The sequence below is a fragment of the Phocoena phocoena genome, chromosome 19, assembly GCF_963924675.1.
Source record: "Phocoena phocoena chromosome 19, mPhoPho1.1, whole genome shotgun sequence".
NCBI classification, from domain to species: Eukaryota; Metazoa; Chordata; class Mammalia; order Artiodactyla; family Phocoenidae; genus Phocoena; species Phocoena phocoena.
The window spans coordinates 37636984-37655312 of NC_089237.1; the positions used below are offsets into that span (position 1 = coordinate 37636984).

The 18329-nt window shown below is 36.2% G+C and overlaps 1 protein-coding gene across 1 annotated transcript in view; it reads right to left on the reverse strand.

Annotated features, from left to right (window-relative positions):
• LOC136139100 (leucine-rich repeat-containing protein 37A3-like) overlaps positions 1-18329 on the reverse strand; it is a 73188-nt gene that overhangs the window by 50341 nt on the left and 4518 nt on the right. The window contains 1 exon segment of the mRNA XM_065898011.1: positions 13046-13117. Coding sequence (XP_065754083.1) covers positions 13046-13117 — 72 coding nt within the window.

Below are 18329 nucleotides of genomic sequence, written 5' to 3' on the forward strand. Positions count from 1 at the left end.
TCTTCACCCCAACAATCCCATTTGTAAATAACTATTCTATAGAAATAAATGATCAGGCTCACAAAAATGCATGTACAAGGATATTCATTGCAGCAATGCAAATAACAAGAAAACTGGACAAAATCTAAGCATCCTTCAATAGGGGTATCATTAAACTGTGATACATTCATACTATGTAATATTATGCAGGACTTTAAATGAATGGGGTAACCTTCTATGTACTGGGAAGGAAAGAAATCTAAGACATATCATGAAATGAAGGAATCAAGTGGCAGGATATTACTTATGTAAAAAAAAAAAGATAAGAAAAACACACAAACCTATTTTGCTATCTGTAAATATGTATGTATTCAAAAGTATGGAAAAGAGTCAGAAAGGATTAATACAAAACTCAAAGTAGTGGGTGGGGGATTAGGGCACAAGGAGGGTTTTCACTATACCTGTTATTTCATTGTTATATATTGAGAATATAATCATGTATTACTTGTAAAATGGAAAATAAGTTTAAATTGTCTCTACTGATTTTCAAGGGGTCCTACCAAATTTCATTTTTAAAATAAACCAGAATTTCAATCATTAGGTTGTTTGGGGATATAGAAGGGGAAATACCTTTTCTCACAGGTATTGACCACAAAATTCTGGACCAAGAAGGATCTTACAAGGCAGTTAGCTTTTTGTATTCATATTTGGGGAGCATATACTCACAGCTTCTCAGCCCAGCGGTATGCCTTCCATATACTTTCATCGATGTAAGAAATAGAGTTTCCCTGGAAATTTCTGTGAAGTACCACAATTCATATCCTTGAATAGGTAGGAAAAGAATGTAGAGAATAAGGAAAAGAATCATGGCCACCTTGTGGGGAATATTCAAATGCAGAAAAGACCAGCTTTATAATTCCCACAGCTCATCAGCTTCCCAGTGTGCATAATTAATAAAAACATACTGTGAGGCCACTGGCACAAATAATGAGGCATCTCCTCAGAACTTGAACTTCCTGTCTGTCCAATTTCTTGGATACATAATGCCAATTACTTATTTTCCAAAATCACTTATGTGTCTAAAATGACTCCTACAAATCAATGAGAAAAATGGCAAACATTTATCAATATCAGCAAATAAATATAAAGAAACCCTATGCCAGGCAACACCAAAACTTAGGCTCAGTGCCCTCAGAATCTCTCCAGGTGTTAGAAGGATATGGGCAATTAGAAAATAGAGGGACTAATACGGAAATATCTCTTAAACATATTGCATAGGGAAAAGCACAAGTCACTGAGCAAGGAGTAAAGTTATTACCTCATTAGGGGAACAAAATGCAAAGGAAAGAGATTGGAAGGAAGGACACACATCAAAACAATAACAGGAGTTACCTTATTGGTGGTACGGAAGGTGGGGTGGAATTTTCACATTTTATCCAAAATACTTCTGTGACATGTCTTTTATTAAGCAGTGAGAATGTATCCATGAATTAGACATGTTTAAGAGAAGCTGTTAAATGCCTGAGGTTCAATTTCAACCACTAAAGCAGTAGAGACTTTGAATCTTAAATTTAGCTTTGTCCTCTTCCCTCAGCAATAATGTAACTATTCAGTTAATAAGCACATTTCTCACGGGAGTCAGAAATAGGTCAAAATGGATACCTGTCTACCAATCTGACTGAGGGACATTTCCACTCAAACAGAGCCTTCTGGTTGCTTTATGCTCACCGATAGAAAATGCCTAAGACTGAACTCATCTCCCTCAAACTGACTCTGTTTCCCAAATGCTGTATTTCCACGTGTTATACCACCATCATTCTGCCCATCAACACATGTGAGTTTTCTCTTTCCTGTACTACAATCCCCCAACTCTAGTCAATTACTACATCTTGTCAGTTTTTCCTCTGTAGTACTCTCAGGTTTTTCTTTCTACTACCATCACAACCACTCTAATTTGGCCCCTTCTCACTTCACTCCTAGAATCTGCTAAAGCATTCTATTTGGTCTCCCTGAATCAAGATTTCTTCTCTAGATCGCTCTGCATATGAAATTTAAAATAAGCCTCTTGTTTTAATCATTTGTCTCTCTTGCTTGAAAACTTGCAGTGATGAAAAATCTGAAAGTGAAATCAAGAAAACACTCCCATTTACCATTGCAACAAAAAGAATAATATATCTAGGAATAAACCTACCTAAGGAGACAAAAGAACTGTATGGAGAAAATTATAAAACACTGATGAAAGAAATTAAAGATGATACAAATAGATGGAGAGACATACCATGTTCTTGGATGGGAAGAATCAACATTGTGAAAATGACTCTACTATCCAAAGCAATCTACAGATTCAATGCAATCCCTATCAAACTACCACTGGCATTTTTCACAGAACTAGAACAAAAAATTTCGCAATTTGTATGGAAACACAAAAGACCCCGAATAGCCAAAGCAATCTTGAGAACGAAAAAAGAAGCTGGAGGAATCAGGCTCCCTGACTTCAGACTATACTACAAAGCTACAGTAATCAAAACAGTATGGTACTGGCACAAAAACAGAAAGATAGATCAATGGAACAGGACAGAAAGCCCAGAGAAAAACCCACACACATATGGTCACCTTATATTTGATAAAGGAGGCAGGAATGTACAGTGGAGGAAGGACAGCCTCTTCAATAAGTGGTGCTGGGAAAACTGGACACGTACATGTAAAAGTATGAGATTAGATCACTCCCTAACACCATACAAAAAAATAAGTTCAAAATGGATTAAACACCTAAATATAAGACCAGAAACTAACAAACTCTTAGAGGAAAACATAGGCCGAACACTCTATGACATAAATCACAGCAAGATCCTTTTTGACCCACCTCCTAGAGAAATGGAAATAAAAAGAAAAATAAACAAATGGGACCTAATGAAACTTCAAAGCTTTTGCGCAGCAAAGGAAACCATAAAGAAGACCAAAAGACAACCCTCAGAATGGGAGAAAATATTTGCAAATGAAGCAACTGACAAAGGATTAATGTCCAAAATTTACAAGCAGCTCATGCAGCTCAATAACAGAGAAACAAACAACCCAATCCAAAAATGGGCAGAAGACCTAAATAGACATTTCTCCAAAGAAGATATACAGACTGCCAACAAACACATGAAAGAATGCTCAACATCATTAATCATTAGAGAAATGCAAATCAAAACTACAATGAGATATCACCTCACACCAGTCAGAGTGGCCATCATCAAAATATCTAGAAACAATAAATGCTGGAGAGGGTCTGGAGAAAAGGGAACACTTGCACTGCTGGTGGGAATGTGAATTGGTACAGCCACTATGGAGAACCGTATGGAGGTTCCTTAAAAAACTACAAATAGAACTACCATATGACCCAGCAATCCCACTACTGGGCATATACCCTGAGACAACTAAAATTCAAAAAGAATCATGTACCAAAATGTTCATTGCAGCTCTATTTACAATAGCCCAGAGATGGAAACAACCTAAGTGTCCATCTTCAGATGAATGGATAAAGAAGATGTGGCACATATATACAATGGAATTTTACTCAGCTATAAAAAGAAACAAAATTGAGCTATTTGTAATGAGCTGGATAGACCTAGAGTCTGTCATACAGAGTGAAGTAAGTCAGAAAGAGAAAGACAAATACCGTATGTTAACACATATATATGGAATTTAAGAAAAACAATGTCATGAAGAACCTAGGGGTGAGACAGGAATAAAGACACAGACCTACTAGAGAACGGACTTGAGGATATGGGGAGGGGGAAGAGTGAGCTGTGACAAAGCGAGAGAGAGGCATGGACATATATACACTACCAAACGTAAGGTAGATAGCTAGTGGGAAGCAGCCGCATGGCACAGGGAGATCAGCTCGGTGTTTTGTGACCGCCTGGAGGGGTAGGATAGGGAGGGTGGGAGAGAGGGAGACGCAAGAGGGAAGAGTTATGGGAACATATGCGTATGTATAACTAATTCACTTTGTTAAAAAGCAAAAACTAACACACCATTGTAAAGCAATTATACCCCAATAAGGATGTTAAAAAAAAAAATTTAATCGTCACAGTAACCTTTTGTGCTAGATATATTACCCCATTGTACAAATGAGGAAACTGAGGCACAGAGAAGTTACATAACTTGTCCTAACTCATCAAGCTAGTAAGAAGCAGTGCTGGAATATGAACTCATTTCTGACTCTAAAGCCTGTGTTTAACCTGAATGAAAAAAACAAAGATGGGGATGTTTAAAACATCTGTTACTTTAACCTTAATTTTGAGAGCACTAAATATAGCGATACCTTTTCAGACTTCATCTACCCATCTGGAAAAGCCTCTATGAGAATTGTATTTTCTCTTTTTATTTATTTCTCTTTTTATTTATTTTTTCCTTAATAATCTCCCATGATAAATATTTAATTGGCCTATGGTCATTGAGACTTTACAGATTTAAAAAAATATTGCAGGTAAATCAGTAAAAATGATTGGAGAAGGACATCTGAAAGTTCATCCCTCCATAGAAGCAACAATATCAACAACAAAAATGGCAAAACTGGCAAAAATGGTCAGAATCAACTTTTTCTGAACTCTGGAAATTTAACCAACAGACTAGTAGCAAATTGGGCAACAATTTATTCAAAGAAAAATTAATTTCTGTAAGAACAATGAGATCTGTGTTGCTTTAACTTGTCCTTGACCTTTGTTCTCCATGCCAGTAGTAGCCTTGAAAAACAGCCCACATCCCTGGTACCAGAAGGAGCAGCATGGACTGAGAGGTCCTTCAAAGCCTCATTCCCAAAGAACTGTCATTGTTTTACAAGTCTGGTGGTCCCCTGGATGACCTCACTTGAAAGGATTGCCTTTGACCTGACTGAGAGCTGTCTAGTGAGAAAAGCCTCTCCTCAAGTGGCATTTCTGGAAAACCTTTTGAAGCAAATATTTTAACATGGTGGTTGCATGAGGCAATGGATAACATTTTGGGGCAAAAAACAGCCCAAACTAAAAGCTTAAAAAGAAAAGCTGAGGAATGAGATGTCCACAGAGACTTTGAAATGTTCCAGTGTATTCCTGGGAAACTGGAAGACCACAAGACATATTCCTGGGAATCTAGGAAAATAACTGTTAGCATTAATAAATGAGTTCAGCAAGGTTGTAGGATATAAGATCAATATTTTTTCTACACACCAGCAATGAGTAATCCAGAAAAGAAATTAAGAAAACAATTCCTGTGTAATAGCATCAAAACAAATAAAATACCTAGGAAAAAATTTAACCAAGTAAGTGCAAGATTCACACTGAAAAGCACAAAACTGTTGAAAGAACTTGAAGAAGCTCTAAATAAATATAAAGACATGCTGGATTCATGGACTGGAAGATAATCTTATTAAAATATCACTACTTCCCAAATCAACCTATGGTTCCATTGCAATTCCTATCAAAATCCCAGCTGACTTCTTCCCAGAAATTGCCAAGCTAATTCTAAAATTCATATGGCAATTCGAAGAAAAAGAATAACCAAAACAATGTTAGTAAAGAACAAAGTGGGAGAATTCACACATCCTGGTTTCAAAACTCAGTTCAAAGCTACTGAAATCACATTGTGGTACTGGAATAAGAACAGACATATAAATCAATGGAAAAGAATTGACAGTATAGAAATAAACCCTCATGTTTATGATCTATTGATTTTCAACAGGGTGCTAAAGCAATTCAATATGGAAATAACAGTCTTTTCAAATGATGCTGGGACAACTGTACATCCACACACGAAATAATGAAGCTGGACTCCTACACTTCAAACCATATATTAAAATTAAGTCCAGATAGATCAAATATCCAAATGTAAGTCCTAAGCCTATAAATCTCTTAGAAGAAAACACAGGAGTAAATCTTTATCACCTTGCATTAGACAACAGTTTCTTAGATATGCTACCAGAAGCACAAACAACCAAAGGTAAAATAGATGAATTGGATTTTATAAAAATTAAAAAGTTTGTGCTTCAAAGGACACTATGAAGAAAGTGAAAAAGCATGTAGAATGGGAGAAAATACTACAGGTAGGAAGAATAATATGCAGTTGGGAGAAGAAAAGTATAGTAATTTCTAGATGTGACAATCTCAAACTTTTGAACTATTACGAATAAAACAGCCACCAGGAATCACCCAAAAGGGCAGACCCAAGTTATGTTTATTTTTAGCGTTTATGTCTTTCTAAATCTGAGAAGCTGCCAGGATTCTAGTACATAGCAAAAAGTGATGACAACACCCTCAAGTGTGTAAGCTTCTGTGTGTACATAGCTATCTAAGGGAAACCAATGCTAGTTGACTGGGGGAGCATTAGGGCAGCTCTGTGACCGCAGCTCAATTTGCCTTCATAGTGTGGCCACACATCCCTCACTGGTATTATCAACAATGGGGTAAATAATTCAATAGGGATAAGGCTTTGATTTTCCTCTTGTTCTCTCTTAAGCTTATGTTCTTGGTACAATATTGATGTACCACAGAAAAGCCAGCATGTGAATGTGCTCTGTCTGGTTAAGTTATAAAGCCTTTCTACATTGTAGAGTCCTTCAGTTTCTAAAATCATGGAGCTTGTATTGTTAGAACCAATGAAGTGACTAAAAGAATTTTTAAAAATAAGCCATCAGTCTGGACCTACATAGGTGAATGAAGGAGAAACACATTAAAGTCAGAAAAAAGAAGTATACTTAACATTTAGGATTATCAACCACTGCTGGTTTTCCATAATATATTTCACTCCTGATTTTATATGAAAGAGATATGATTACTACCACCATTCAAAAAGTGGTACTTTATTAATTAATAAGCTCTTGGCTCATCTTTGAGTTAGATTTCGGATTAAAAATAGACTACCACACGGCTAACTACTTCACCTGATGTTTGTCAATAACATAGAGGCTTCATTCAAGAAACCTACTGACTTATAATTACCTGAAACCCAGTGATAAATCAATGTTTTGTGGGGCCTGAACCTCTTCTACTTTGGGAAATCCTGTCTAATCAAAACATGCAAAGTTATGAATACAAAAATCGCTAGGACCCCTCTCAAGACCTTGCCAGGGACCTATGTAAGTGAGGAACACTGAAGCCTAAGCTTCATTGTATTCATGATAAGTCCACCTCAGCTGGGGCTCTTTTCCAAACTTATTTAATGCAGGCAACTTATAAACACCCCAGTAATATGTCATTATAGGTAGTAAAATGACTTAACTCGAGGGTGGCATCTTCCCTTGGTGGCTTGCCTTTGGAAAGAGATGCAATAAAGTTTATATCACACCATGGAAAATGTTTCCTGAAGCAAATTAGCTTTGTCTATTAGAAAGACTTAGTCCAAAACAAAGACTTACTATACTGTGACAATCTTTTGAAAGTAACTGTGAATGAGTTTCAGGAGTACAGTACTAATTTATTTCCAACACCAGATAGTTCTGATTCTTTCACTACCTTTTTCTGTCATTTAAGAGGAACACAAATTCAAAAGGAACAAGTTGGTGCCTCTTCCCTTACCAACTTTTCTAACCTACCACCAATTTTCTACTTCATCACCCCCCTCCCTCACCTTGTTATACTGCTGCATAGATGCTAGAATGGCTCATATATATGCTTTCCCATCAACATCCATCTTTCTCCTTCCGGTATGAAAGCTTCTTGGGGACAAAGTCCCTGCCCTATGCGTCTTTGTATCCCCAGCAGTTAGTACAGTGCTGACACACAGTGGGCATGGCACTCAGTGAATGTTTTTGAATGAATTCATTAATTTTTAAACTGTGATTGATTGATTGATTGTTCTCCAAAATGTATTTTCTGTGTTGCCCACATACCTATAGTGAAACTCTGATTCTTATAAGGAACTCTTGGTGTTATAGGATGTTTAGGAAAGGTGGTGAGTTTAAGACGTTGTATTGAGGCTACTAAAACCTCCTGGAGAAGGGACCTTATGAGCATTCTCTCTGGTGTGCTGGCAAGAGAAAAACTGACCCTTGGTGCTCTCTGCCCAAGGTAGGCATCAGCAAACTAACAAGGGAAAGGAAGGAGGCCGCTAAACATAGACATCTGCAGGAATTGCTAATCCAGCTCCAGACACAGCCTCAACACGTTCATTAACCCAAAATGTGTGAACTATGTGAAACTGGGTTTCTGAACCACAAGACAGGTAAGAGAGTCTTTTCCAAAGCCAGGTGTAGAAGAGCTCTTTACCTTGAGTCTAAAATCGCCTTCGGGCATTTGAACGTACCCACTATCATTTCCTTGTGTCATGAGAAATCACAGAATTTTTGAGTTGAAGGGGTGTAAAACCCCACTTCTCACTGAAGAGTAGTCAGCAAAGAAAGTATATTGGATTAGGCTACAGCAATGTATTTTCTTTATATTTTCACACACAGCTGAACACAAACAATGTCTTTTTCCATGCCTAAAAAGTTCCCATTGGCCACAGAAAATTCACTTCAGAGATATACGCTTTTTGAAAAAGAATGTTCTGCATGGCTGGGGAGAGCCCTGTGGTGTGTGTTCAGGAATTCTTTCTGCTTTACCATTTAAAAGAGCTAATAATGGTTGGGGAAGCACCCACACCTGTTGCTCCCTGAAGAACTGGGTGCTAAACTTAGTTCTTTGCAGCTCTGGGTTGCATACATTTTAAGCAGTTAGGAACTTTGCACATGAGCAGGAGTCAAAGATAAATTCAAAAGTGGAACTTCATGGACCATTCGCATATTGGAGAGGCATCAGTGGGATTCCATGACAATGCTAATTTGTGTGGTTTTGCTTGTTGCCTTTTATTGCCCGTGCCAAAGATCAGTATTATGGAAACCACAGCGTTTCATATATATGAGATACTCAAGTCTCTTGGCCTCTTTGTGCCTTAGTTTCCTCATTTGAAATAAAAATAAATGGCTCTCAAGACAGACTTTCCAGAATTCATACTGGGCTTACACCCAGTTAACCTATGACTGCATGATGTTTCTACACACAGTTTTTTACATGCATTCATCTTCTATATCACTTACAACTTGTGTAAAAACTGCATTCCATGCCAGGCCTGAAACGTTCTAAAGCTCAGTTCTGTGAGTAGATTTCAGCCAAGGTTACTACAAAAAAAGACACAAGCAAAAGAAAAATAGATATTCTTTCAGAACAGTTATCGTTTGGTAATAATTCTAATTTATATATGATGAAACATAATATCACTACTCCCTCCATATTCTAAAGAAATCTCACTGTGGAAGATATTATGATTTATACTTTCATGATTTTATATGTGGTGCATTAGATACAAAATAGTAAATACTCATTAAATACTTGTGTTAAGTGATCTTTATTTCTCTAGAAAGGTAGCACTATTGACATTTTGGGCTGGATAATTCTTTGCTGTGGGAGGCTCTCCTGTACACTGTTGGATGTTTAGTAGCATCTCTGGCCTCTGTCCACTAGATGTCAGTAGCATATACAGTCCTGACAAGCAAAAATGTCTCCAGACACTACCAAATGTCACCTGCGTGCAAAATCACCCTGCTTGAGAACCACTGCTCTATATAATGATTCACTCTGATCTGTGTAATAATTCTCACATTAATCTTTGCTAGAGACAAAAAGGATTTGCTACAAAATTTTAGTAGTTTTAATCATGTTTCAAAATGAGTAACAAATTAATTTTATAAAAAATTAAGGTTTATAAAAATTCCAAATAAAATGAAGTTATATTTGTAACTTACATAAACTGCAAAAAAGTAGTGGTTCAAATGTACATCTTTCGATAGACTGTATTTTATTGCAGGATAAATCTCCAGGAAAAGAAAAAGGAAAATATTGCCTCAATTATCTATTAGATATCTAATTAGTAGGAATAACTAGTAGAGGTTAGAATGATAATAATAAAGAGGAAGCTTTTGTCTAAACTCCAAACCTTAGGGATTATTATTTAAACCTTCCAGAGACCTTAACCCTGTCTTCACCTCTCTTAAGAGTCTCACCTTCATGATCTTCATAAATTAAATATACAACTATAGAACTTGATAGATTTTGAAGGTAATCTTTCCTGAGCACAGAAGCATTGATTAGATTCCACCTTTTGTGGTCTTTTCAAATTGTAGATTATGAGATCAAAGTTTTTACCTCTATATATCATCATAATTTCTAATATTAAAAGGAATATTCTTATATTTACACACTTCCCAGTATAGTTCTGTTTTGCTAGGCCAATTCATTAGGAGAAGAAGTAAAAGATACCCTTTCACACAACTTGAAAGGAAACTGCTCCTCTCATTAATATATAGCTTTAATTCAGTAGTAAACTTTCTAGCATATTGACTTTTATTCAAAAATACCTACTCTTGACTATAGCTGACTATCTTATTTCCATTGATTCCAGCTTAGTCTCTCATTTCACCTGGATGTGTATAACTGTCTTCTGACTGGTGTTTCCATCTCCACCCTCTCCCTTTCTAAGCCATCCTCCACGCGATCACCAGATTAACTCTCCGGAAGTGGTTCTCAAATACCAGCATCACTTGTGAACTTATTAAAGATACAAATACTCAGCCTTACTCTGGACCTCTTGAATCAGTAACTATGGGGCTGGAGCTTGTATTTTCACAAGCCCTCCAAGTGGTTGGCTCTGTTGCAGGCTAAAGCTTGTCCTAAAGCACTGCTGTGGTAACATGGTAGCTTGGCATGTTATACTTGGTTTGGCCTCCAAAGCCCAAGATGATCTGCCTCTCATCTCTTACTCTTCCCACTTGTACTCTACAGGTACTCAGAGAATTTTTCCTGTGTTTTGCCTTTCTCCCATGTTCCTTTTGCAAGCTTACTCTTCCCAACATGTCTGTCATTGATACCCAATGGCCCTTCGAAGCCCCATTTAAACAGCATTGCTCTAGTAACATCTTCCCTGATCCAATTTGAAGTCTTTTTTCCCTCATTTGTGCTGCAATCCCCACTTATAGCTCTCATTGCCTATATTCATTTCTTTCTTTAAATATAGCTATTTTTGCAACCCATTTCCTCTGAGCATAAACTCCTTCAATGTATGGACTAGATCCTGCTTATGTGAATCGTTTATCATATTTAAAGCCAACACCTGGACATAAAGCAAACTCAAATATGTATAAAATCAAGAAATAGCTGGGGAGTGGATAGAATGAGGAAATGACTCTTTGAAAAGAAATGTAGTTTTATTACTTCATGGAGCCTCCACAGCACTTTGTCCTTGTGGTTTGAGCTTATATGTTTATTTTCCCTGTGAGATCATGAGTTGCTAAAAGGAATCCTGCCTTACCCATCTTCATGTTTACAGCACTAGGCATAGTGCTTATTAGCATATTCTTTTTTCGCTTTTTTATTGATTGGCATTTTTTTTTTTAAAGAATGAGAATACTTATGCTAACATGAAATAATCAGATTATAAATTATTTCATAGTAGAAGTAATGAAGGGCCTAGTCCACTGAGCAGTTGTCTTATTTCTTTTTCTCCAAACTGTGTTTGTAAGGTTTGGAGCCCAGATGGCAGAGAAGAGACTACTATAAAGGTGATTGCCCCTTAAAACTTGGAAGGTTTGATAATTAAAAGAACTATTTTTAGGGTCATGTGAGGCTCTTTATACCCACTTCCCTTAAGCCTTTTATATTGGCAAGAAGAATCTATTTGCTACAGAGGATCATTCATTGGCTAAATAAGGATTAATTGTATACACAGCTTTGGATGCCATGGACAAAGGACAAAAACTGAGCTTTTATAGCAGAAAACACAGTTTTCTCCTTATCCCTAAATAAAAAGAAATACTAGGCAAGCATTTTCTCTTTGATAAAGAAGCTGGAGAGGGAATTCCCTGGCAGTCCAGGGGTTAGGACTCAGCACTTCCACTGCTGGGGACCTGGGTTCAATCCCTGGTCGGGGAATTAAGATCCCTCAAGTAGTGTGGCATGGCCCAAAAGACAAAACAAACAAACAAAAGAACCAGAAAAAAAAAAGGCTGGAAAGATTTTTATTAGGGGCATTTCTGATATGCTTATTTAATATAAACATTTCTGAATATACCACTTAACCATCATCTTAAACATTCTTAATATTGGTATCACAATTCCTGCCTTGAAATCCTTAACAACAGTTTGTTTTTTTGGTAACTTAATGTGTTCTTGACAATACTGATTTTGTTTTTAAGATTTTTATTTTTTTTTTTGAAATGGACCATTTTTAAAGTCTTTACTGAATTTCTTACAATATTGCTTCTTTTTCTTTATGTTTTGTTTTTTTGGCCATGAGGCATGTGGGATCTTAGCTCCCTGACCAGGGATCGAACCCACACACCCTGCATTGGAAGGCAAAGTCTTAACCACTAGACCACCAGGGAAGTCCCTTGACAATACTGTTTACATAATTCATCTGCTTGAATATTTAAATGTTAATTTAATTTAGATTATCAATGCTATAAGCTAATGGCATTCATATTAATGTAATTGTTCTCTATTTTCTTGTCCTATAGGTGACAATTTGAGGTTAACTTTAATTCCTCTCATTTCACTAAACCAACTTTTTTAAACCTTTTCTGTAAAGGCCAGATAAGTAAATATTTTAGGCTTTGCAGGCCACATAGTCTCTGTCACATATTTTTCTTCATTTCTTTTTTTTCTCATTTACAGCACTTTAAAAATCACTTTTAACTTACTGGCTGTATAAAAATGGACTGTGGGCCCGTTTTGATCCATAGGTCATAAACAAAATATAAATACAGATGGAGACTATATGAACACTTATATAACAAAGTTCATATGGGAGTCTATAATTGCTCAAACCTCATTCCCACTTTTCCTCTACAACTAAAGTGTATTTTTCTATCTATACCTTGTCTGCATAATTAAAAAATTAAAAATGAATAGGAGATATTTAGTGCTAGTGATGGGCTGGGGCCCTAAACAGACTTACAGAATTGTAGAATTTTATTGCTAGAAGAAATTGAAAAGATTATCTAACTTGAAAGCCTTACTTACTTTATAGATAATCTACTTTATAGATAAGAACTCATAAATAAATATGATTAACTTACAAATATCGGAGGGATAGCAAGCCTTCAAATGAGTCCTTATGTAATTCAGCCAGATAATTTTCGCTGAGAATTCTGAAAAATGAAAAGGTTATTTCTGGATCAAAATGCAAAATAACTACAACTATATACTACATAGGACTAACTCCAATATGTGGAGGAAAGCTGGGTAATGGTGCCACCTAAGCAACCTAATTCTTATTTAATTTAGGGATGGTGATTTCTGCTCTGTTTTCCTTTAAACCTTCTTTTCACTTCCTCCTTTGTGTCTATTTCTCTACATCACGCATGTGCACACACACGCGCGCACACACACACACAAACTCACACCCCACCCACTCTTCCCACCAAATCATATAATTAATGCCTACTCTCTAGATCACGAAGTCTCTGTTATAAACCAGCTCTGGGTGGCACCAACGTTGCAGAGCTGCCCTTCCCTCCTTTCTTTCCCCAGACCCTATTGGGAAGTCCCACACAGAACTGTATCAGGGCAAATGAAGCCATCTGTTTTTACCCCCATTAAAATTTTTTGAAAACCAAAATGTGCATAAAATATACATAACTGTTCAATAATTCAATTGAACAACTGTTCAACTGTTTCGTAATTACAAAACAGATCCCCACGTAACACCATTCATGTCAAGAAAGAATCCTGCCAGCATCCCAGAAGCCTCCCATGTGCCCTTTTCCAATCACAACCCTCTCTCTGGCTTCGGAGAGCAAACCACTATCCTTACTTTAATAATAATTTCCTTGCTTTTTAAATACAGTTTTGCCTTTTCTCTATCAGCCATAAACAACACAGTTTAGTCTTGCTTCTTCTTGAACTTTATATAAGTGGAATCATATTATATGTATTATATGCCACATTACTTCTTTCATTCAACATTATTTTGTAAAATTATTTTATTTTTGCCTGTAGTATGTAGTGTTGCATGTCCAACTAAATGAGGCTTCTGAGTATTTGAAAGTGGCTAATGTGACTAAGGAGTTGAATTTTTAATTTAATTAATTTCAATTATTTTGAAATTAGAATATAAAAAGACTGATACTAAATGTAATTATTGGAGAATGTTTTGGTTAGCAACAATTTGTATATGTGATACTACTTTTTTGACTGTAAATTTTATGAAATCTAAATACCAATCAAGTATTTGTAATAAAATTTAGCAACCAAATTGTGATTTCCAAGAGTTACTATGGGAAAAAAATCTAGATTCTCTCATTAATTTTTATATTGATTACATGTAGATATGGTAATACTTAGGATATTTTTAAATACTTAGTATTAAAAAAATTAGAATATCTTATTAATGTATATAATGATCACATGTTAATATTTTGGATATAAGGGTTAAGTAAAAGATATTAACATTTATTTCATCTGTTTCATTTTACTTTTATTTTTAAGGGGCTACCAGAAAATTTAAGATTACTTATGTGGCTTGCATTATGTTTCTGATGAAGTGTATGACTTCTAAGTATGATTAAACCACACTTTAGTCATTCAACTGTTGGTGTATACTGAGATTTTTCTAGTTTTTATTTATTAAAAACAATACTATCTTGAACATTCTTTTATTTGTATCCTGATACATATTTGCCTGAGTTTGTCTAGGATGTAATAGGGATACAAAATTGTTTCCCAAAAAGTTGTGCTGTTTCAATTTGGCAGATTAAAACATGTCAAGTCTCCACCCCTTCAACCTCCAACAAAATTCCTAAGAATGATAGAAAAGATATAGCTTAAAAATCATAACCTTAGCTCAATGTGTGGGAGCAGCTACACAAATGCTTCCCTACCAGAAACATCCTGGAGCTACTTACAGGGTGATCAGTTGGAATAGTGCGGTAGGAGCAGCCTACAGCACACATCAAACCCACATCTTCCCTCCTTGATCCAGGCAGCAAAATGTGTATTCCTCTGGGCAGGAGCAATTGGTGTTAGAAAGGGGGCAAGGTTCCAGAACGCTGGAAGAAAGTTATGCACTCCCTGACTAGCCACCAGAAGGCACCTTCCACCTCTGCCTTTTTCTCAAGGAAACCCATTAGGAGTAATAAGCCCCAAAAGCTCATTTCACTTCATCCCTGAAGCTGTGAAACAAAAGCAGTAGAGTCTCCACTAGAAAGATGAATTACACTCAGGAATGACCAAACAATGTGAGAAAGCCTACTCCATTAAGGACAGAAAACCAAAACAAACATAAGACCTTATAGCTAATGAATAAGAGTTAACAAAGCACAAGACCTTAGGATAGCACAATTACTACCCTCAGACAGATGTAAGCAGATAGTGCATCCATTAGTCAACTCAGGAATACACGAATGAAAAGTGTTAGCAATAATAATAATAATAAAAAACTCAGTGTATGAGCAGCAGAAATGACAGTTAAAGAATAAATTAGGAACCTGAGAGATCCAGCCAATGACTTCTCCAGAATGCAGAATGAAGGGAACAGGAACGATTCACAGTCAAGCCTGATGCCTGGGTCTGCCTGAGGAATGTTAAGCCCTTTGCTTCCGCTGGTCTCACAATAAAGACTAGGAACATGCTGCGGGGAGGAGGGGGTGGCGTTTTGCACCTGTTTCTTATATCTGATAAGCAGGAAGGCACATAGCCAGTATCCCATGAGTGGAGTGAGGGAGTGGTAGAGAGAGGCAGTACAGAAGAAACTCTATAAGATGTCAAAGGTAGCTTTCTCTTGCCTGGAAGAATCCCCTTCCTTGCAGGTGATATTAACAGTGGTACATCCTTCAGGAGCCTTGGGGATCTGAGCACAGGCTATGTTGCCTTGTAAAACTATTTCCATTGAGTTCTGCATTTAAAACGTCCTGCTTTTTACTCACAGTGCCTCTTGGTCACATATTTATATTAATTCCATCTCATAGCTTAATTCCACCTCATAAATTAATTATTTACTCATAGCTTATGAAAATTAAAATATTACTACCTGGAAACTCTGCAACTCAGTTATTAAGGTGGTTCATATTATACAGAATATAGTCACACACATTTTTAAAAGATCACTTAAACAAAAACACAAAAGACTTCAATTACCACAAAGAACTCTTGGAGCCCTGAGCATGCTTCAGAGACCCTGACCTCAAATTGAAATTCACCATGTTAGAAGGAATCGCAGTGATAGTCAGAATACATGTTAGGGGGAATTGTCAGCAGATGGTGCTAAGATTGAATGTTTTCTCACCACTAAGTAGTGGTTTCATATTTCCATGGAAATGATGCAAAAAGAAAAAAAACAAATCAATATGTCCAACGACATTTATGGTAACACTTTTCATACCTTCAAAGGTAGGAAAAAACTCTACCCCCCCATATCACGTAACAAAACTGTATGTATACATCAAAAATGATATACAAATGTCACAGGAATTGCTGGCATATGAAAAAAAAGCTACACAAAAGTGGAACTCATATATGCTAATTATAACTTTGAACGTTGACAAGGATTCAGTAAGTACAGCAAAGAGATGGGGCTGCTCATCAACTCTTTATGGCAGTGTCTTCTCTGATTGGCTGATGCCCATATCAGACTGGTTTGAGTTTGAATATCATGGTAGTACAGGGAGTAACCAAACAGTATGTATTTCAAATTAATGGGGTTTCTTTCTGTGAAGTTGTTTGGATGACTGGATAGAAGAAATTTTAAAAATAACAACGGTAAATTCAGCCTAGAAGTAAAGTTTAGACTGAGATTGAGTCAGTCACCAAAACATTACCCAAAAAGCAGCTTCAAATAAGAAATAGCTGAATAACTGAAATAAAATACATTAATCTGTAGGACTCCAAATATTCACTTTGACCGAAGAAAAAATTTTGAAACTATGGGGAATCAGAGTTAAAGCCAGATCTAAAACTTTCTGACACCAGGCAAATATCAAAACCAGGCATGAAGGAACATTTAAGAAAGATCCATGTCTAACTTCTGACCAGGGTTCTTGCCTAAGGCAGTCTTCTGATTTTTACATTCATTTTTGATTCTGTATTACTGACAATTATCCTTCTCTCCACCTCTGTAACTTCTTGGAAATTGAGAGGGTTCAGGGTCTGTTTGATTGATTTAGCTATATATATAAAATGCAAACAATAGGCCTTTCTGGAACTGATTTACTCTCCTTCCCCTGCTTTCTTTCTCTCCAAAGTATTTAGCAATGCTTGAAATTATATCTATCTATTTATTACACTTATATACTTATTTCTATATATTTGTAAACCCCCTGAGAACTGGGATACTTGGGCTCTTTCATTCCTGGGCCTGTAACCCTAGCATGTAAAACAGTTCCTGGCATATCGTAGATACTGGAAAAAAATATTTATTGAATGAATTAAGAAAGTGACAAGTTATCAACTATCAGATAATTTTATTTAAAACAAAATATCAATTTACCGTCACTCGTGAGGATAAGTACAGGAAAAGAAATGTCTTTCTTCTCCCCTACATTTGTGCCTCAATCTTTTGAGACAAGAATCTTTTGAGAATTTCATAAAAGCAATGGTTCTTTTCCCAAAAAACTGCACTTTCTTGAACACACGCAAAAGTGTGCATGCAATTTCAACTTGTGGATCTTCCTTTTAGGGCAGAGGTCTGTGAATAGAGAGGACTGAATCCAGAGTGCCAAACTGGGATGGGAAATAAAATTACATCTGAGTTTTCACAAATCTCTAACTAAAATCAGCACTTGCTTCCATTATGAATGTAGGCAACAAACCACAGTAGATCAGCAGTACAGTTAATTTGGTCCCCAATAGAAATCACAGGTCATTTCATATCACGTATATGCTGCAGATACCTTGAAATATCATTTATTCTCATCACTACCCTGGAGTTATAATATTTATTAGACCTACCACTATATCTTGTTATTTAGTGTGCTAACAGAAGCATATTTATTACTATTTCACTAATTTTAAAAATATTCTGAAAACTATTTCAATATAGTTGGTTTCCTTTTTTTTGATATATTTTGACTTATTATATATTTTAAAACATTATCCCAAGAACATAAGTTTCTGCAGCTTGCCAAAGATGTATACACGGGGGAGCAGGAGGGAGGTTAAGAAATTCTGCTTTGCGGAACCACTGACCTCAAGTTAGGAACCTCTGCTTATAAGGTATAAACCTCAAGCTGACTTAGATACCTTCAAACCTTACCAGACTCATGTTTTAGAGTATCGCCTCCCAAACTCATGCTTTTTAAAAATTAATTTTTAAATTTCAATTTATTTTTTAAAAATATGTAATATATATTCACATCTTAAAATTCC